The sequence below is a fragment of the Typopeltis vanoorti genome, chromosome 9, assembly GCF_054136105.1.
Source record: "Typopeltis vanoorti isolate ZY-2024b chromosome 9, IOZ_Tvanoo_1.0, whole genome shotgun sequence".
Lineage (NCBI taxonomy): Eukaryota > Metazoa > Arthropoda > Arachnida > Uropygi > Thelyphonidae > Typopeltis > Typopeltis vanoorti.
In genome coordinates, this window is record NC_143557.1 from 51,004,059 (window position 1) to 51,025,947 (window position 21,889).

General features: G+C 37.7%; 1 protein-coding gene across 1 annotated transcript in view; it reads left to right on the top strand.

The window, feature by feature from the left end:
• The first annotated feature begins 727 nt into the window (after positions 1-727).
• The window catches only part of LOC150103033 (nose resistant to fluoxetine protein 6-like), a 94,856-nt gene continuing 73,694 nt past the window's right edge, over positions 728-21,889 (top strand). Inside the window, exon 1 of the mRNA XM_090398056.1 lies at positions 728-788. Coding sequence (XP_090254182.1) covers positions 728-788 — 61 coding nt within the window. The remainder of the gene's footprint in view (positions 789-21,889) is intronic.

The following is a 21,889-nucleotide window of genomic DNA, read 5'->3' on the forward strand; positions in this document are numbered from 1 at the left end:
TATGTTTTCAGTTTTAATTAAATTTGTAAGTAAGGAGGAATACACAAGAGATCGACCAAAAATCGCTCCGCAATCGACGGGTTGAACACCCCTACTATAGCACATCAGTGCTGTGTGTGTGTGGGGGGGGGGGGGGTAAATATTAAAATGAAGAAAAAGAAACCTATTGACATTTTTCTTAAAGAGCTGTAGGTTGAAATTGTTGAGAAAAATCGTGGAGAAGGCTATTCCAGAGGACAGAGACTGATGGAATAAATGAGAAAGAGGTCCGATTAGTTTGCAGTTGCACTGTAAAGGGATGATGAACTGCTCTTGTAAACACCAACCCAGTTTTTTTCCCTTTTATCTCCAACCAAAGGAGTGGACGTTAAATGGAGGGGGGGAATAAATCAGCTGGTATCAAAGAGGGGATAAGAGGATTCACATCAGAATATTTTAGATTCTTCATTCTGCAAACAGACAAACTGTCCTGAGAATACAATGAAATTCAAAGTGACTTATAATGGACTTCTTGTAAGAAGCTTGAGCAAAGAGCAACGTTTACAGTACCCTAGGGAACTGGAGACTGATTCTAAAGGGATTCTGGATTTTGAAATTAAAAAAAAAAAAAAATGGGAAATCGAATTTAGGTACTAATGTTACAACTGTAAAAATATCGAAGGGGATGGTAACTCGCGAATAAATCTGGAATCATGAGCTGACGTGATGGATGAGTATTAGCACCAGTATGTCTTGTCATCCCCCGCCGCTACGTCAGAGGAACGCCATGAATCATATGAAACGCTTAGGTAATAAATTCGTTTTATATTCTATGGTACAAACGACGTATCTATTTATAAAATGCAAGCCCAGCAATAATAACAATGGCCACCAAAAGTTTAGGTGCGTTTTCTTGTGAAACGTTGTTTTAAATACATATGGTTCGCTGTAGTTGGTGGATTGAGTGGTGGAGACGGATAGCTGTAGAGTTGGTGCCCTCCCTCGATGAGTTTTTGGACTCCCTGGAGGTGTCAGGCAATAATAATAATAATAATAATAAACCAAATCTGAAAAATGACCTTAGGTTTTTACCCCCCCCCCCTCCCCTACACCTTTATTTCGGTGTGACTTGTTTTAACTGTGTCCTTTAGAGTTATGAACTGAGCTTTCGCAATACACTTAAAAGAGAATATAATACGAGGGGGGTGGGTTTGGAAAGTTCTGATAAACACCTAGAACAAAAATTAATTTTTATGTCATATATCCTAAAGGAAAAGATATTTTCTGAAAAAAACTTTTCAGAAAATATCAGAACTTTCCCCATACAAAGAACAGGCAAGTCAAAAGTGCTCTAAATGCCATTTTATGCAAATAAGAAATTTTGATCTGCGAGCTTTCGCAATTATCCCATAATTTAAAAACTCCTGCATGTTTCAACGTCAGATGTAAGTGGTCATATATCTAACAGTCGCAATTAAATCAAGCATGCTGTCGAATCACGACTAACAATCATAAATAACCAACTTCACTTGCATAATCTCACTGGGTTTTGGGATCGCAAATCGACTATACAAAGAGCGGAATTATAAAGAAGCTTAAGAAAACCTACTACCCAGTATTTCTTTTAGCGCGAAGCACTTAATAGTAGGTGTGCTTTGTTTTGCTAACAGAAAACGTACAGCTAACAACAAAACACGACAAATTCCCTTTTATATCGGTATCCTCTTTATAAATACTCTATATCAGCGTTTCTCAACCTTTCTAAGCCCAAGGACCAGTAAAATGCCTAAAACAATTCTACGGACCACTAAGTTATGTCACTTTTTAAAAAAAAAACTATGTAGGGATTACCAACATTTGGGAAACACTGTGCCATTTATAGCATAATAAATCTAAAAGCATGTTTTGAATACATATGGAAACATAACTAATTAAATTGGAAGTAAACTATTAAAAGTGTATCATCATTGATAACTAACATAACTAATCCATGACACCAGCTTTTTCTCGAATGCCTTTATTTTGTCGTAGGCATCAAGAACAGTTAAAGAATTTCCCTGAAGGGGGCGATTTAGTTCATTTAATTTCGAAAAAATATCTGAAAGATAGGAGAGTGTTGATTGCCATGCTTCGTCAACAAGGAGTGATGCACAATCAGAATTACGTTCATTTACAAAAAATAAAACTTCGTGCCTTAACTGAAATAATCTTGTTAGTACTTTGCCCAAGCCAGCGAATTTCAGAATGAAGCAATAGTTGTATATATTCACTGCCAATTTCATCTCAGAGTACTGAAAATAACCTGTTATTTAACGGTCGAGCCTTAATAAAATAAACTAGCTTTACAGAGTTGTATAGCACAGTTTTAATTTCTGGAGGCATTTCTTTGAAGGCTAACGCTTCCCTATGTATGAAACATTGTACCCAATTCATATCCGGAGCTACTTCCTTAACCATAGAAACAACCCCACTATGCCTGCCTGTAAGGATGCGAGCTCCATCCGAACAGAAGTCTATACATTCTTCTAACTGAATCCCTTGGTGTATTATGTAATTATTGAGAGTGTGAAATATTTGTTCTCCAGTTGTTCGGGATGATTTAGTTCCCCAAAACAGAATATCGTCATGAATGTTGTTATCATGCGCATATCGTACGTAGCATATTAACTGCGCATCATTTGTAACATCAGTAGTCTCGTCTATTTGTAACGCATAATAAGGACTCTTCTTAACTCTTTCGATTAACTGAGATTCTACTTCACCTGCAATAACATTAATTCTGCGACCAACAGTGTCAGAGGAATCAGATCAACAACTTTTAGTAACTTGTTGCCAAAACATTTTTAGCATATCTTTTATAGCTGGAAGTAGTAAATTTTCCTCGACAGAATGAGGTTTCCCTGTTTTCGCTATGCGCAAACTTATGAGATAGGATGCTTCCAGTGCCTTGCTATTAATGGAACCCATGGCTAAAATTATATCTTTCCAATGATTTAATGTCCCTAAGCGTAGCTGAAAAAAAAATTCATTTGGCTTATTTTTCACATCACAATGTTTAGTTTCTAAATGTCGGAGTTTCGCAGGTTTCATGCGCTCGTTCGACAACACTTCATAATACAAAACACATTGAGGTTTCTGTTCACTTTCATCTCCGCACCAAGTAAGCCAGAATTTCAAATATGAACTGTCATATTTCCTACTATGTGTTTTTAGTTTTAACTCCTTGTTTCTTCTACTTTAATAGTATCTGATTTTCTCGCCGTTACAACACGTGTATCAGAATTAGGTTCAGCATCACCTGTTTCGTTTGCTTTTCTTTCAAATCCTAGTTCTAAGCCACTTTTCCATTATTAAAAAACGTTTCCGAAAAATATATAAATACTGGGGTTAACTCACCACACAATTTGTCCAAGTATCACTTAGCACTTCTGAAGATACACTGAGCTTTGGTTGAAAGAGGGAAAACCTTCAATAATAAAAATTAATAAACAACAAGCAATTGGTTGAAATGTGGTAACACATGTTCACTTCAAATCTGACAAAATAGCAGGAGAAGGCGGAAGCAATAAAACCGTATTTTTGTTCACTTCATCCCTCTTTTATTACTCGTCATTCTGCCGCTACAATAATTTGTAGAATGATGAGTAATTAAAGAGAGGAAGAATATTCATGGAATGAACATTCTGCTGCTATTTGTTGGTTTTTTTAAGTATACATTTTATTTCAATAATTTTTACGTACTTATTCAATTTTAATTTGTTTTGTTTGGATAATTAAAAAAATATATATTTATTTAATTAATTCAAGTCTGCCTGCGGACCACGGGTTGAGAAACACTGCTCTATATTACAAGCAGCTGTTTTAAAAATAAAATAAAATAAAATAAAATAAAAAAAAAACGATCCCTTATACTACCACAATACTAGAAGTCCACCATTGCTGAAAATCGTGTCTCAGAGTTTGAATGCGACCGCGAAAGCGAGTGTACACTCAGAAAGTGTTTGGACATCATCAAAAAATAAATAAATAAAATTTAATATTTGTAAATGTCTCCAGTTTTGCCAGATATGAATATTTTCTAAAATAAGAACATAAATCCGCTAACGCCTTTTATTTCCTCCAGGAAGTAGGCGAGGCCGTTTTAGCCCTATCCAAAAGGTTAAAACGGCATCCACTGAAGAGAGGCAGACAAGTGCCACCATCTCGTGGTCCTTAATCCTAACGCAGTATAGTAATGTCTGAAAAAGTGTGGGTTCTATGGTCGATTTTCTTGAGTTTATGGGATGATAAACCAGTTTGTTTGTGCCAGAGATTGACTGATTTGGGAACTGGTCAAAGAAAGGGTTAGTAAAAGTTCCTCCAATCTGCCACTAATCAAACTTAAAATGGTCCTTCTTCGGGTGGTCTTGTACTGTCTTTCTCTAGATTAACCAACTACAGACCATACAAAATCTTGGTCAATGACCTTTGGATCCTCTCCTCCACTTCCTCATCTCAAAGAAACCCAGGTGACTAGACCTGAGCAGAGCAATCCAGATGTAGACGTATTGAGAGGTTATAAAGAGGAGTGATAACTTCTTTATCTTTTGTTAGTGTGTTCCATAATGACCAAGTTATCCCATGAACTATCTGGGTCATTTCAGCAATATGTCCTCTGAACTTCAACTCTATTTATCACAACCTCAAAATCCCTAGCTTTGATTTCCTGGATTACAGTTCCATTAATGTGGTACATAGCTTGTAATGTTTTCATCCCAATATGCATAATATTATACATTTGAACATTAAACTAAACACATTTTCATCATACAGTCAACTTATTTAAATCATTGTGAAAGCTTTCTATATTGCCTTAACTATTACGCCATACAGTTTTGCATCAAAAGCAAACAACTGAATATTTCCCTTCAAATCATTCCTATATCTTTTATGTAATCTGAGCACAGGGCCTTACAGCATACCACTATTCACCTGTTTCTCCTGGATTCTGCTCCTTCATACACTACCATTTCGTAATGTCCATCAGCTACTCTCATATCCATATCACCAGCTTCTTATCCATTCCCAATTTGACTTTGCCATTCCCTTTGCCCAACTCAGCTGTCATGCTATTATAAGTTGGTAAATTACTAAGGTGACCCACCCTTCACAAAAGCCACGCTGTCTATACAGAGCATCATATTCTTATCCACTCATTTCTGAATTCTGTTTTCGACCAACTTTTCCAATACTTTTACCACCTCTTCTGAGATAACAATTAGTCTATAATTTATTACCACAGTCTTTATGCAATGAAACTATTCTGCCTTCCTCCCACTCACTTGGGACATTCTCGCAATATACAAGCTGATATCTCATGATCATATTTGAATTGAGATTCTGCAATATTCTAAGTACTTCCAATTCATCAATCTCTATTTTTACATCAATTGCGCTTCGATGATTTGCAGGGTCGTCATTCAGTAAATCAACTATTTCGTCTGCTTCAGTCACCTTACTACCATCAGCACTCATTAATCCTTCCATAATCATACTTTATTTAATTTTCCATATAGCAAAGGAACACTTTGGGATTTCCTTTGGACCATTTAGCTAATTTGTCATATGATTTTGTTTTCTTTATCATGAAGGTGACCTTTTTTTTTATTTCCTTAGTATTGTACTCCTCATGAGATTACTGATCACCATTCTCCTGTTTATATCTTTAATATTACACACACACACAGACACAGACAGACACACACACACACACACACACACACACACACACACACAAATTCCCGACATTTTCTAATTTTGTAGTACCTGCTTATTGATACTACTCATCAATCTAACTCTTACCAACTGATCCTCCTGCCCTTGAGTATATAATCTGATACTGATTCCTCTGGATACCCCTTGACTACCTAACATGCATGGCTAACATCCTTTCCCTTCCAGATTCTTATGCCATGGCTCTGTTTCATGCTTCCCCTAAGCTTATCATAATACTGCCTTATAGTTCCACATATACTAAAAACTTCTTAAAATTCTTCTTAACTAAAAATCCCACATTTTGGAACTTTCCAAGTCAAGACCACCTGATCATTTTCCCATCAGAACAATATGGCCATCTTAGTTATGGACAGATCTTTTGATCCTATGTCTAGATCCAACACTCTCACTTTGATTCCTCTCCATCACATGCTGCTTCAAGTAATTAACTCTTACTAGATGTATAAATTCCATCTCCTTCATGCCATTTTTCTGTCCCTATAATTGAACCCCCTCCCTCTTCTAGATTTCATATAGAATTTTCAAATTCAAAATTTTCCATTTCAAAATGAATTTCTCCCCCATCCCCCTTAAATTACAATAACTGCAAGAATGGTGTAAGCGGGAGGTTTATTCATTTCTTAAGTCCTACACAAGGGCAGAATTTCCATACTAAGGTTCACTGCTGGGCCCACTGCTGTTTAATTTGTACATAAACGATATAGGAAATAACCTCAAAGGAAATATTCAGTTGTTTGCTGATGATGCAAAATTAAGTAGAGCAATAGTTAATCAAAGTGATGTGGAGAACTTGCAGGATGATTTAAATAGGCTGTCAGTATGGACAAAGGTTAAATAGTTGTCAGTTTAAAGTCGAGAAATGTAAAGTTATGCATTTTGGGATAAATAGATTACATGATGTGTATCACACTGATGGCAATGTACTCAAGAAAATATATAAAGCTAGAGATTTAGGGGGGTGGTAGACAGAGAATTAAAATTTAGAGGACATATTGCTAAGGTTTTTGTTATGTTCCATCGAGTCGTTTTCGACTCCTGGTGATTCTATGAACATACCCTCTCTATTCATATCTGTCCCTGACAATATCTTTCAGAATTTACAGGCGCATTCCAGTTGCTTCTTTAACTCCATCCATCCATCCATCTAATTCTTGGTCTTCCTCTTCTCCTGCTTCCATCAACTTTAGCAAGCATTATCTTCTCCAGATTGTCATTTGCTTGCATAACGTGCCCAAAGTATGACCATATTTGCTTGATGATCACAGCTTCAGTGGAGTAATCTGGTTTTATTCTGTCTATCACTGATTTATTGGTTTGCTTTGCAGTCCATGGTATTCTTAGTAAGCATCTCCAAACCCATAATTCAAATGTATCTATCTTCCTTCTTTCACTCTTTCTCAGAGTCAAACTTTCACATCCATACAGTACCACAGGGAATACCATTGCTTTCACGATTCTGATTTTTGTTGCGAGACTAATATATCTTTATCTTTAAAGACCTTGCTTAAATTTGTCATTGCTTTCCCAATGAGAAATAATCTTCTAACTTCTTCAGTGCAATACCCTTTATCAATTCGGGATCCTAGAAGCACAAAATTGTTAACTATTTCCATTTTCTCCCCTCTACTTCAAAATCATGAAGTTCACATGTTGCCATAACTTTTGTTTTTTAGAGGTTAAGTTTAAGGTCATATTTAGCACTTTCTTCTTTAACTTATTATGAAAGTAGGACGATTTCCAAGTACATTCCAGTTGCTTCTTCCTCCAAATCTTCTTTGCATTCTGCTAGCAAGGTGGTATCATCTGCATACCTCAAATTATTAATATTTCTTCCACCAATTTTAATTCCAATTGAAGACTCCTCCAGCCCTGCCATTCTTAAAATGTATTCACTGTACAAGTTAAACAGGTACAGAGATAAAATACATCCTTGTTGCACCCCCTTTACCTATTGTGAAATACTCAGTTTCTCCAAGAATCGGCCTGGTTAGCCAAGTAGTTAGCGTATCCGCTCTCCAGCCAAAAGGCTGCGGGTTCGAATCCCACTGTGGGCATGGATGTTTGTGATTGTCTGTGAAAGTACTAGTGGTGGTAGTCAGTGGTAGATGGCGTTCATGGAGTAGTGAGATGAAGAGTTGTAGAGTAGATGCCCTCCCTCAATGCATCTTTGAACTCCCTGGAGGTGTGATGTAATAATAATAAAGATTCCTCAGAAGGATAATAACCTGAAAGGAAATATTCAGTTGTTTGCTGATGAGGTGAAATTAGGTAGAGTAATAGTTAATCAAGGCGATGTGAAGAGCTTCTTCTGGTGCCTCTGTAGTGTGTGCATAAACCTGTATGATGGTCATATTCACTGGTTGTCCACCGACTCTGAGAGAAATGATTCTGTCACTCATTGGATTATAGCCTAATACATACCTGGCCATTTTTTTCCTGAGTAAGAAAAATACTCCATTTTTACGACTCGTCTCATGTCCTGAGTAATACACCATATAGTCCCCTGACTGAAAATGGCCCACTCCTGTCCATCTAAGTTCACTTATTCCCAATATTCAGCTTCATGCACTACATTTCCATCTTTATTATTTCCATATATTGTTCTTAACACATTACACATGATCTAGAGTCTTACTATAGTCAAGGAAACAAAAGTAGACACTCTTTTGATATTCCTGTGCTCTTTCTATTATCTATTTCACATTGGCGATCTGATCTCTTGTTCTTCTGCCTTTTCAAAATCCTGCCTGTTCGTCTGGCATTTCTCTCTTCATGAATGGTCTTAAGCAAGACTTTACTTGCATGAAAAATCAGTGCTATAGTTCTGTAATTTTTTCACTCTCTTGCATTGCCTTTCTTCAATAAAGGTATATAAGTTGATTTTTTCCATTCCTAGTCCATGTAGTTGTGATCCAAATACGTTGACATAAAGCTGTTAAAATTTTAACTGCCTCTTCTACCAGGGCTTTGAGCATCTCAATAGGTATCCCCCCCCCCCTCCTGGTGCTTTCTTACTGGATAGCTGTTGTAGTGCCCACCTCACTTCGCTCTCCAGTGGTACTGGCTCCTGTGTATAACCTTGCTCTTCAAATTTCTCAGTAATTTTGGAGTCTTTTCTGTAAAGGGCTTCTGTATACTCTTTCCATCTTTCTTTGATGTCTGCAGCTTCTGTAAGATATCCTTTGTGATTACTTTTCAATACTGTCACCTTGGCTCTGAAATTTCCTGTCAGTTCCCTGATCTTTTTGAAAAGATCTCTTGTTTTTCCTTTCTTGTTTTGGTCTTCTATTTGTTGGCATTCCTTATTAAAGCATTTTTAACAAAGTCTGAAACTCTGAATTCAAATGCCTTACTTGCTGCAAATTTCCTGTAGCCTTCATTTTCTTCCTTTCCTGAGCAGTTTTGATGGCATGTTCTGACAGCCATCTTCCGAAATTCTTCTTCTTACAAACTGTTGGAATATTCTTCTGCTTTAATTATATCTTTAATCTCTTCCCATAATTCATCTGGTTCTCTTTCACACAAATTGAGCATGTTGAATCTGTTCTGTATACTAATGTTGTATTCGGCCAGTATTTCCAAGACCGTATCTGATTGACATTTGTGTTGTTTTCAATTTCTGTAATTTCACATGTAACATAGCCACTAATAATTCGTGATCTGTTCCACAGTCTGCACCTGGAAAAGTGTTGACAGACTGAATTGCACTTCTGTATTTTCTTTGTCCAAGTATATAATCAATTTGATTTCTGTATTGTCCATCAGGTGATATTTATGTGTACAATCTTCGTTTGCATTGTTTAAAGCAGGTGTTACAATAAGCAAAGAATTCTCTGCACAAAGCCGAACTATCTCTTCCCTGCAGTGTTACAAATACCTACACCAAAACAATCTGCTATTCCTTGTTCCTCAGTTTCTCCCACTTTTTGCATTCCAATCTCTGATAAGTAGCCATAAATCTCGCTTTGGTGTTGCATCTTCTTGTAACTTTCCATAAAATTCTTCTATGTCTTCTTCTGTAGTGGATGCATAAACCTGTATGATGGTCATATTCACTGGATGTTCACTGACTCTGAGAGAAATGATTCTGTCACTCACTGGATTATAGCCTAATACATACCTGGCCATGTTTTTCCTGAGTAAGAAAAATACTCCATTTTTACGATTCGTCTCATATCCTGAGTAATACACCATATAGTTCCCTGACTGAAAATGACCCATTCCTGTCCATCTAAGTTCACGTATTCCCAATATCCAGCTTCTTGCGTTCCATTTCCATCTTTATTATATCCAGCTTACCTTGGTTCATACTTCTAACATTCCAAGTTCCAATGTTGTGGGTTCTTGTGAAACAGGAAGTCTCCCTTTTCCAACCAGCAGCATCTGCGACCAAACTTCCTTCTGGGTTTGACCTCGATACATCATAATAACTGGTTCTACTTGTGGAAGCCCTCTGTTCTTCCCCAGTTACATGCCTTCAAGTCCAGGGGTCTTACCATCCAACACAATATAGTACTTTCTCATTTTTGGCATGTTCATAGAATGTTCTTAGCAAGGTATAGAGGTAGATTGCCATTGTCTTTCTGTGGAATATTTTTCGACTTTCCAGTCTAGATTCACACTGTTCCATGAAAAAGGGACACGTCTAGAAGGATGTGACTCTTCACCACACAGTACGGTCTTGGTAAAGGAGAGGCTAAGTCTGTATTAGAGATATACTGCACATATCCTGGAATAAATTATCCCTTACCCCCATTGCTAAGGTAGTCGACAGCCCATAAGATTACTTGAGTATTGAAGAACACATTAACAAGTACAGATAAGGAAGTTGTCACTGTTCTTTATAAGGCCTTGATATGCCCACATATGTGCTCAAGTCTGGTGCCCTAAGTTTCTTGGATGAAGAAGCAGTGGAGAGGATTCAGAAGCGAGTGACCTATGAAATGTTCTGTATGAGGATAGATTGAAGGTTCGTGGATTGCAGAAGTTGATTGATAGGAGAAAAGAGGGGATATGATAGAAACATTTAAGTTGCTTAAAAGGTTTTACAGGATAGATGCAGGGAAAATGTTTCAGCACTTGGCTACAGGGACCAGAACAAGGGATCATCTCTGGAAGTTGAATAAAGGTGTGGTTAGCAGGGGTGTGAGGCCTAGATTTTTTGCCTGTGAATGAGTGGAATGAGTTTCCAGAGTCAGTTGTGAGTGCTTTGTCTGGTAATGGGTTCAAGGAGAGGTATAACAGATTGTGTGGATAGATTGGGTCTCCTGCGACGAGTCTTTGGACTCCATGCTGTTGCCCATATAATAATAACAATAACAACAACTTTATATCAATGAAAGAATAAGATTAGAAAGGATTACACTGTCTTTTAAGGGGATGGGAGGAAGAATCAGAGTCTGGCTTAGTTGTTTTATGAAAGTCCACCACAGAAGCGGAAAGAAAAGAGAAAACATGAATACAACATACAGTTGTTAAGAGATGGAATTTTGTGGAAAGACAGCAGAGGAAGTTCTTGTGTTAACAGTTTGGGAAAATTGTAGTGTAATTTTTTGTCAAATTTGTAAACATGTTTGGCCAAATATGCATGATAAGTCAGTACTTAAAATGCAACAAATAAAGATTAATAATAAATTGAGGTAGGGACGTATCAGAGAGTAATGATGACAATGGGATACAACAGTTTCTGTGCTTGGGCCACTGCTTCTTTAAGAGATGTTTGCTGGGGATGAAAAAATGTTGGAAATGTACAAAGACAAATAAAAAATGACAGAACTGTAGAATATTAGCTATGACAGGGAACTATGGAATCATGGATTACAGGGTTTACCAAAGGCATAAGTTGGTGAGGGAATTTTTACTCTACATAAGAGGGAGAAAGAATCAGATGTTATTCTAGGAAAGTTTAATCAGAGTTAGTTTGATAAGTAAGGAAATGAGGAACCGATTTTTTCTTATGTCACATTTAATAGTTGCTGAAGAAATGCTGTTTATCAATCAGCTTAAGGAGTAGGATATATTGTATAAGCTGGAGAGATTATCCTTGAGAGTTGACACTGCTGTTTCATTTTTATTATTATTATTATTATTCAGGCCTCCATGGAGTCAAAAGACTCATCGTGGGAGGTCCTTCCTAAGAAACACAAAGTCTATCAAGACTCATCGAGGGAAGGTCCCCCCCCCTAAGAAACACAATCTATCATACCACTCGTTGAACTCATTGACCGTTCTCGCTCTCACCACTCCATCAGGCAATGCATTCCAGGGTTCAACCACCCTCCATGCAAAGAAACCACTGCTCAACCTCTTGCTTACAGTTTCCTTTCGTAACTTCTAGGGATGGCCTCTTGTCAGCAATCCTTCCCGCTGTTCAACCCAGTGAAAGAACTCCCCAGTGTAAACCCCTGTAACCACCTCTCAACAGTTTAAAAGTCTCAATCATATCACCTCTCCTATCCACCAAACTCTGCAGTCCATATTCCCTCAGCCAATCCTCATAACTATCATTGTACAGTCCTGAAACCATCTTTGTTATCTGCCTTTGACCCTTTCCACAGTTAATTTATCCCCTTCAAATCCTGGGGCCAAATCTGAGAACAATAGTCCAAGTGTGGTCTGATCAGGGTCTTATACAACGGAATGATAACTGTTTTATCTCTGCAGGTCAGGGTCCTCATTATTGCAGCAATCCTCTGTGTTACCTTCACCACCTTTGCAATATGTCCCCTAAATTTCAGGTTTCTATCAATCATCAACCCCAGATCTCTTGTCTCCCCTACTTCCTCCAGTATAACTCCTCCCATAGAGTATGCAGTGTCCCATCGATGTTTCCCAAACCTCAACCTTACATTTTGCTGCCTTAAACTGACACCCCATCTATCTAGCTTATTCATATCATCTTAAAGGGCTGCCGCATCTGCACTATTACTAATAATCCTTCCCAGCTTCGCATCATCTGCAAACAACTGAATATCCCCTTGCAATCCACTGACAATGTCATTGATATAAAGGTTAAACCGTACTGAGCCCTGTGGAATGCCACTTGTAACCCTCTGCTTCCTTGAAACTGCCCCACCATACACAACTCTCTGATACCTAAATCCAGAATCCAGTTGACCAATCTGACATCCAGACCCATGTGCTGCGACTTAAATATCAGCTTATCATGTGGCACCCTGTCACACAATCTATCCATACAATCTGTATCAGAGAGTTGTGTATCAGAATCCAGTTGACCAATCTGACATCCAGACCCATGTGCTGCAACTTAAATATCAGCTTATCATGTGGCACCCTGTCAAATGCCTTCGCTAAGTCTAAGAAAATGGCAGTATATGCCTTTCCCTCATCTAATGCTCTTGTAACTTATAGCAAAGGTGGAGCAAGCTATGAACACTCCTATCCCAGTATCTCCCATACTGGGATAGGAGTGTTCGTATCTCCCATACTGGGATAGGAGTGTTCGTAGCTTGCTCCACCTTTGCTATGAGTTGCCTGGTGTTGTACCACCTACCCAGGTAAGATAGTACAACACTATATTCAGTCCTGAAGATATTTTCAGGTGCAAACTTTGTTTGCTCTCACTGGGATAAAGGATTAAACTAAATTTATCATAGTCTAACCTAGTGATAAATAAACTTTCAACATCTTTCTCTAAATCCAGAGTAATTTAATAAAAAAAAGGTGGCAAACCTTTTGGCAACTCCTATAGGTAAAGATGACCTTGCTACTGCTTCTGCCTGGTATCTCCAACTCTGGGCCTAGCTCCCACTGAAGAGACCTCAATAAAGGTCAAAACTAGTCTGGGTAGTGGCCAATCCCTTAATGCATAACATATCCACAAGGAAATATGTTTTGCATTATGGGAGATACTGGGATAGGAGTGTTGGTAGCTTGCTCTACCTTTGCTACGAGTTGCCTGGTGTTGTACTACTTACCCAGGTAAGATAGCACAACACTATATTCAGTCCTGAAGATATTTTCAGGTGCAAACTTTGTTTGCTCTCATTGGGATAAAGGATTAAACTAAATTTACCATAGTCTAACCAAGTGATAAATAAACTTTCAACAGTAATATACTTGGATTTCGCAAAGGCTTTTGATAGAGTACCTCATGATAGGTTGATAGTCAAACTAGAGCAGATGGAGTTGGATATTAGATTGGTGCATTGGATTAGAGACTGGCTATCTGATAGGTATCAACAAGTTGTGTATGGGGGGAGCGATATCCAGGAAAAGGAAAGTCACTAGTGGAGTGCCTCAGGAGTCTGTTTTAGGTCCATTACTGTTTAACTTTTATATTAATGATATAGGTGAAGATTTGGATGGAGATATTCAGTTGTTTGCAGGTGATGCAAAGTTGGGACGAACCATGAAGTGTAGTAAAGATGTTGTGGACTTACAGGAAGACTTGAATATATTGAGTGATTGGGCACGGAAATGGGGATGTGAGTTCAATGTTGCAAAATGTAAGGTTTTAAAATTTGGAAAACAAAGATGGGATGATGCAGAATTTATGCTTAGTGAGAATATATTGTTGGAGGTAGAGGAAATAAGAGATCTGGGAGTGATAGTGGATAAAAATCTAAAATTTAGGGGACACATCGCCAAAATTGTGAAGAAAACACAAAGGCTTCTGGGAATGATGCGGAGGACACTGACGTGTAGAAGTAGGGAGATTCTTGTTCTGTTCTATAAGGCTTCGATTAGGCCACACATGGCCTATTGTGCTCAGATTTGGTCACCGGGTTTTCAGAAGGATGAAGAGATGTTGGAAAGGGTCCAAAGGAGACTGACTATGGTAGTTTATGACCACTGGAATGTCGAGTATGAGGAAAGATTGAGAAGACGTAATTTGCAGAGTCTGGTGGACAGGAGGAAGAGGGGAGATATGATAGAGACCTACAAGTTGGTAAGGGATTGTTATAGGATCAATGCTGGAGAACCAGAGGTCATCCCTGGAAACTGTATAAAGAGGGTGTGAGAGTCAGGTTTTTTTTTGTGCAGAGTTGTGAATGATTGGAATGCCTTGCCTGAGAATGTGGTGTCTGCAAAGAGTATGAATGTGTTTAAAACATGGTATGATGAGCTGTGTGTGTGATAAAAGGACCTCCCAGATAAGTCTTTGACTCTATGAGGTCTTGGGGTGGTAATAATAATAATAATAATAATAATAGTGGCGGAAGGTAGATGGCGTTGGCGTAGGTGCGGTTAGTTGTAGTTGGTGGAGATAGACAGATGAAGAGTAGGTGTCCTCCCTCGATGAGTCTTTGGACTCCCTGGAGGTGTCACATAATAATAATAATAATAAAAAAGTTTCACCTCCTGGAAACTTGGGGATAGGGGGGGAAGATCTTTCCACAAAACAGGCAAACCAGCCAGAACAACTTTTGAAATAAACTTTTCAGGATTATAACTAAAACAACAAAGTCTTTATTCACAAAGATTATAATGTTGGAAAGGGTCCAAAGGAGACTGACTATGGTAGTTTATGACCACTGGAATGTCGAGTATGAGGAAAGATTGAGAAGACGTAATTTGCAGAGTCTGGTGGACAGGAGGAAGAGGGGAGATATGATAGAGACCTACAAGTTGGTAAGGGATTGTTATAGGATCAATGCTGGAGAACCAGAGGTCATCCCTGGAAACTGTATAAAGAGGGTGTGAGAGTCAGGTTTTTTTTGTGCAGAGTTGTGAATGATTGGAATGCCTTGCCTGAGAATGTGGTGTCTGCAAAGAGTATGAATGTGTTTAAAACATGGTATGATGAGCTGTGTGTGTGATAAAAGGACCTCCCAGATAAGTCTTTGACTCTATGAGGTCTTGGGGTGGTAATAATAATAATAATAATAATAATAGTGGCGGAAGGTAGATGGCGTTGGCGTAGGTGCGGTTAGTTGTAGTTGGTGGAGATAGACAGATGAAGAGTAGGTGTCCTCCCTCGATGAGTCTTTGGACTCCCTGGAGGTGTCACATAATAATAATAATAATAAAAAAGTTTCACCTCCTGGAAACTTGGGGATAGGGGGGGAAGATCTTTCCACAAAACAGGCAAACCAGCCAGAACAACTTTTGAAATAAACTTTTCAGGATTATAACTAAAACAACAAAGTCTTTATTCACAAAGATTATAATGTTGGAAAGGGTCCAAAGGAGACTGACTATGGTAGTTTATGACCACTGGAATGTCGAGTATGAGGAAAGATTGAGAAGACGTAATTTGCAGAGTCTGGTGGACAGGAGGAAGAGGGGAGATATGATAGAGACCTACAAGTTGGTAAGGGATTGTTATAGGATCAATGCTGGAGAACCAGAGGTCATCCCTGGAAACTGTATAAAGAGGGTGTGAGAGTCAGGTTTTTTTTGTGCAGAGTTGTGAATGATTGGAATGCCTTGCCTGAGAATGTGGTGTCTGCAAAGAGTATGAATGTGTTTAAAACATGGTATGATGAGCTGTGTGTGTGATAAAAGGACCTCCCAGATAAGTCTTTGACTCTATGAGGTCTTGGGGTGGTAATAATAATAATAATAATAATAATAATAATAGTGGCGGGAGGTAGATGGCGTTGGCGTAGGTGCGGTTAGTTGTAGTTGGTGGAGATAGACAGATGAAGAGTAGGTGTCCTCCCTCGATGAGTCTTTGGACTCCCTGGAGGTGTCACATAATAATAATAATAATAAAAAAGTTTCACCTCCTGGAAACTTGGGGATAGGGGGGGAAGATCTTTCCACAAAACAGGCAAACCAGCCAGAACAACTTTTGAAATAAACTTTTCAGGATTATAACTAAAACAACAAAGTCTTTATAATGTTGGCTGCTTCAGTCATAATTCCAACCAACAACAGGAAGAGTGGGTTGATAATGTATATACTTGCTACTGTTAACAAAGGCCCATGAGTATGGGGCTCTTCATGACTTAATGTGAAAATTCATGGCATATGGCAGCACTATGCACTGTGGAAATGCTAAGGGATTGCTTATTGATGCTAGGATCTCCAAACATATTCTCTCAGAATTTGATAAGATGAGGATGAGCAGCAGTCTGAGAATGTCAGTCAATATTTTAACCAATCTGACAATACTTTTGGATTAATGCCCCCTACAGAGTTCCATTTTTGGAGCACAATGTACTCAAGAAATGGAATGCAAACTGTGGACTTGGGAATGCTTAATAGCTGACTAGTTGAGTGGATGGCATATCTGCTCTCAAAACCAAATCATTAGGCTGTGGGTACTACCAAACCATGGATGTATAAATTAAAGATGCCAAGAAAGTATATTCTTGGTTTCATCCTTTATCCTGTAAGCAAATAAAGTTTGCATGTTAAGTAACTTCACGATTGGGCTACTTCTATATGGAGGCTAATAAGTTCACATTAATTGCCTTAGTATCCCATAATGCAATGCACATATCCTTACAGACAAGTATAATGCTATGTATTATGGGAAGGGCCACTACCCAGACAAGTTTCGACCTTTATTTTTCCTTTATCCAAAGGTGGAGCAAGCTAACATCACTCCTATCTCAGTATCTCCTATAATGCAAAACAAATCTCCTTGCGGATATGTATAATGTTATGCATTAAGGGAAGGGCCACTACCCAGACTAGTTTCGACCTTTATTGAGTAGGAGTCTCTTCAGTAGGAGCCAGGCCTTGGAGTCTCATCAGCCAGACCCAGAAGCGATACCAAGGTTGAAGTAACGCAGAAGTCATATTTCTATATATAAGTAGTCAAAAGGTGTCACACCTTGAAAGTTTATTTTTCACTTGGTTAGACTATAATAAATTTAGTTTAATCCTTTATCCAAGTGTGAGCAAACAAAGTTTGCGCCTGAAAGTATCTTCAGGACTGGGGTAAGGTGGTACAACACCGAGCAACTCGTTGCAAAGGTGGAGCAAGTTAACATCACTCCTATCTCAGTATCTCCCATGCCTGGCTCCCACTGAAGAGACCTCAATAAAGGTCGAAACTAGTCTGGGTAGTGGCCCTTCCCTTAATGCATAACATTATACATATCTGCAAGGAGATGTGTTTTGCATTATGGGAGATACTGAGATAGGAGTGATGTTAGCTTGCTCCACCTTTGCAACGAGTTTCCCGGTGTTGTACCACCTTACCCCAGTCCTGAAGATACTTTCAGGCACAAACTTTGTTTGCTCACACTTGGATAAAGGATTAAACTAAATTATTATTAGTGTCACACCTTATTACTAAAATACTCTGGATTAGAGATAGATGTTGAAAGATTTTTTCACTTGGTTATACTATAAATCAGCAATTTTCAACTGGTGTGCCGCAAGATTTATGAAAACAAATTAATTGAAATTGCACATTTATTTATCTTGTGTGTGTAAATCAATCAAAATTATGCCTATTTTTTTGCCAGATTGTCACAAAATTAAAAGAATATATTTTTAGTGTGCCGCAGAATTTTAATAATTAGTCTAGGTGTGCTGTATTATGAAAAAGGTTGAAAATCACTGCTATAAATTAAAGATGCCAATGTTGACACCTTTTGACTACTTGTATATAGAAATATGACTTTTGCATTACGTCAACCTTGTTTCACTTCTAGATCTGGTTCCCACTAATGAGACCTCAATAAAAATCGAAACTGGTCTGGTTGGTGTCCCTTCCCATAATGTATAGCATTATACTTGTCCATAAGGACATGTGCATTGCATTATGGAATACTAAGGCAATTAATGTGAAGTTATTAGCCTCTATATACAAGTAGCCAGTCATGAGGTTACTTCATGCACAAACTTTGTTTGCTTACACTTGGATAAAGGATGAAATCAAGAATATAATTTCTTGGCATCTTTAATTTATAGCATAACCAAGTGAAAAACACTTTCAACAAACCACAGATATTTGTGACTCTCTCTCTAAGGCAGATGGATTTCACTCACCCATGTGAACACAAGTGGAACACTGGTTGGAGGAAAAGTTCTGTGTTTAGTTTCTAAAGCATGGTTTCTGACTTAATTATCTAACCTTTAGCTAAACACAGTACTAATGTACTATAGGTTTAACTTTTTGTAAGTAGTACTCACATAATCTGGAGAAAACTAAAAAGAGTAGGTGGTGATAAAGCAGAGGGGGCTAAGATCAAGGGTGGAGAAATCACTGCTACGATATGGCATGGTTAGAACTGTTTACAGACCCAAAATACGAGTTCCAGTGTGTTTTGAACTTGCACGGACTAAGTTGATTTGCTTGTAAACTGTTGTCATAAACAAAATATGGATGGATAAAGATAACCTCCAGAGACTAAACATGGAAGCGGGTGTAAACTGGTTTAGTAAACAAGGAGAAGCAGTTTCAATTATGGTAATCCAGACTGGAATGAAGAGATGATGGCACTGGATACAAGGAAAATGAATTATGTTTTTAAAATTTGAGTTTTTGAAGACATCATTATAACAGAGGGTTATGACGATAACCCTCTGTGATAATGATGTCATTATAACACTTTTTAGTAAGGAAAAAGTGCAGTAGAGTACAATTAACCAATCAGGCCAAGAAAAATTCCAGAAGGTTCTTTTAATATGTGGCCAGAAAAAGATTGATTATGGAAGGTTGATATTAGTTAACAGAAATAGTACATGGACAATAGAGTTGAAGTATTTAATGAACAAATCACAGCAGAGGAGTGACTGGCAGTAAGTTTTATATATTTTAACATCACTCCAAGAAACGAGAGGCTATAAAGCCTATAGTAAATAAATGCCAAGCATGAGCTAAATGCTGTGAAAGAAGGTATATGAGAAATTAAGTAGACTCAATATTAATAGGATTCAATGAAATATCATCATGTTTTAAAGGAATGTTTCAGTGAGTTGATAGCAGCATTAATATGGATAAAATTATCCCACTTCACAAAAGATGATACAACTCAGCTTTCAAATTATAGGTCAATAATATGAATATCTGGAAATGTGGTTAAGGTGTTAAAGAGAATGTTAACAGCTGAGATCCTGAATTTGGTGGATAATCACATCATTCTCTGTGATGACCAGCACAGATTTTGTTAAAAAGAGGTTGTACTTTAGCAATCTGCTACATATTATAGCAGTATGAGAAAAGCATTTGATGAGGGAAGTTTCATATATAGTAGTGTATTTATGTTTTGCAAAGGCTTTGATAGCTTGTAACATGACAAGTTGGTTTTTAAACTGGTATGGATGATGTTAGATAAGAGTTGGTAAGACAAGTAGGAGACTGGCTGTCTAAAAGGTATCAGCAAGTTTTGTTCATCAAAACAGTAATCCAGAAGATGAAAATCACTAGTTGCATAATGGCATCCTGCAGGTCCATTTGAGACAGGTACTGTGTCATTTTTATGAAAATGATGCTGCAAAAAGTTTAAATAGGGACATGCAGTGTTGTTTGTTTGTTTGAGCACATTCTGTGGCTAAATTTACAGTAAGATCTGAATAAACTGCCCTAGTAGATAATTGAGTGGACTACCAGTTCAATGTGCTTCAGAGTGTAACATTATTCCAAAGTTACAATTTGCAGCATTGGTCCTTGTCCTCCATACTAGGGGACAAGCATTAGATGCAGAGCACAAGAACTGGAAGATATTTTGAAAGAGTCAAGGAAATAAAGGATCTAGGGATATCATGTTGGAGATTTAATGGAATATTTACAGCACTTGGAAAGGATTAAACACTAATTTTAATGCTTCCAATATTTCGTCTCAGTCACTAAAAAAACATCTTCAGGGATTACAAGTAACTCTTGTAACACACACACACACACAACAATACTAAATGAAACACGAGCGACTCTAAAGTCCTATCTAGGTGGAACGCCCTCTATGGGCATTTGTAGGTGGCCTAGGATGTAAAGTAGAACCTCTGACAATTATTGTTTCCCAACTTTTTGGGAAGTTTTATGCATCCATATTTATTTAAATTTGGTAGATTTCTGAGTGCCACTGCAGATTCTAAAAACAGTCTTTCCGTAGTAAATTTAAAAAAGGAAAGACTGTTTTTAGAATGATGTCCTCTCACCATTTAAGCTTTAACAAATGGATCTGGGGATAATGGGGGATAAAAACCTGAAATTTAGGGGAGAGGGGACACATTGCAATATAGAGTTTATGGTTCCATAGTATAAAGCCTTGACAGACTGCATACATATAGATTACTATGTAGATTTTGGTCAGTTTTCAAGAAGATTTTTTGAAAGGGTCCATAGAAGTGTGCCTAAGAGTGTTGATAAGAGGAAAGAAAGATTAAGAGAAATGCAATTTGTAGTGCTTGGTGGACAGGAGGAGAAATAATATGACTGGGACAAACTGGTGAGGAGTTTTCCCCAGATTAATGCACACGAGTTTTTTTAAGAGTGAAAGAAGATAGAAGGGAGAAAAATGAATTTATGAAAGAAGTTTTCAGAAGATAAGGAGTAAACAAGAGGCCATCACTGGAAGTATAAGGAGGGTGTGAACAAAATAATGAGGAAGAAGGTTTTTTTTGCATGGAGAGTAGGTGACGAGTGGAGTGCTTTGCCTGAGAGGATGCGAGCACATTTCAACAAGACAGTGTTGGCCTCCCAAAAATGAGCTTTAAAACCATGGAGGTCTCATGATAATAATAATAATAAGAGGGAACTTTCATGAAAATTGCATGACAGTATCATGAAAGAAAGTGTTGAGGAGTGGAACATTTGCATAGATGGTAGGGGATGATTGGAATACACTGCAGGAGGGATGGATGTATCTGCTGTGCATACACATGATTGTATCATGTGAATGAATTTAAGATGCAATCTAATGAGTATTGTGGCATTTAGGGTACACCTCCCATTGAGGCTTTTGAAATAATAATAATAATAATATAGGTGATAGATGATTTTCATCACGAAGTGTGAGAGCACCATCCCAGTTAATGGATGCCTGGAAGTGACTTGAAAAGTATCATGTTTGGTGTCTAGAGCAGTGTTTTCCAATTATCTAACCTTGAGTCTGCAATGTTTAGTTCAATAATGTTTTATAGACTTTTAACCATTCACAGGTTTGTCATAAACTATAAACATCAGATGGTAATAAATTTTAATTTCAATTACTATTCAATTTTCCTACATAATGAAGAAAAACAAGAAATAAATTATATTAATGATAGT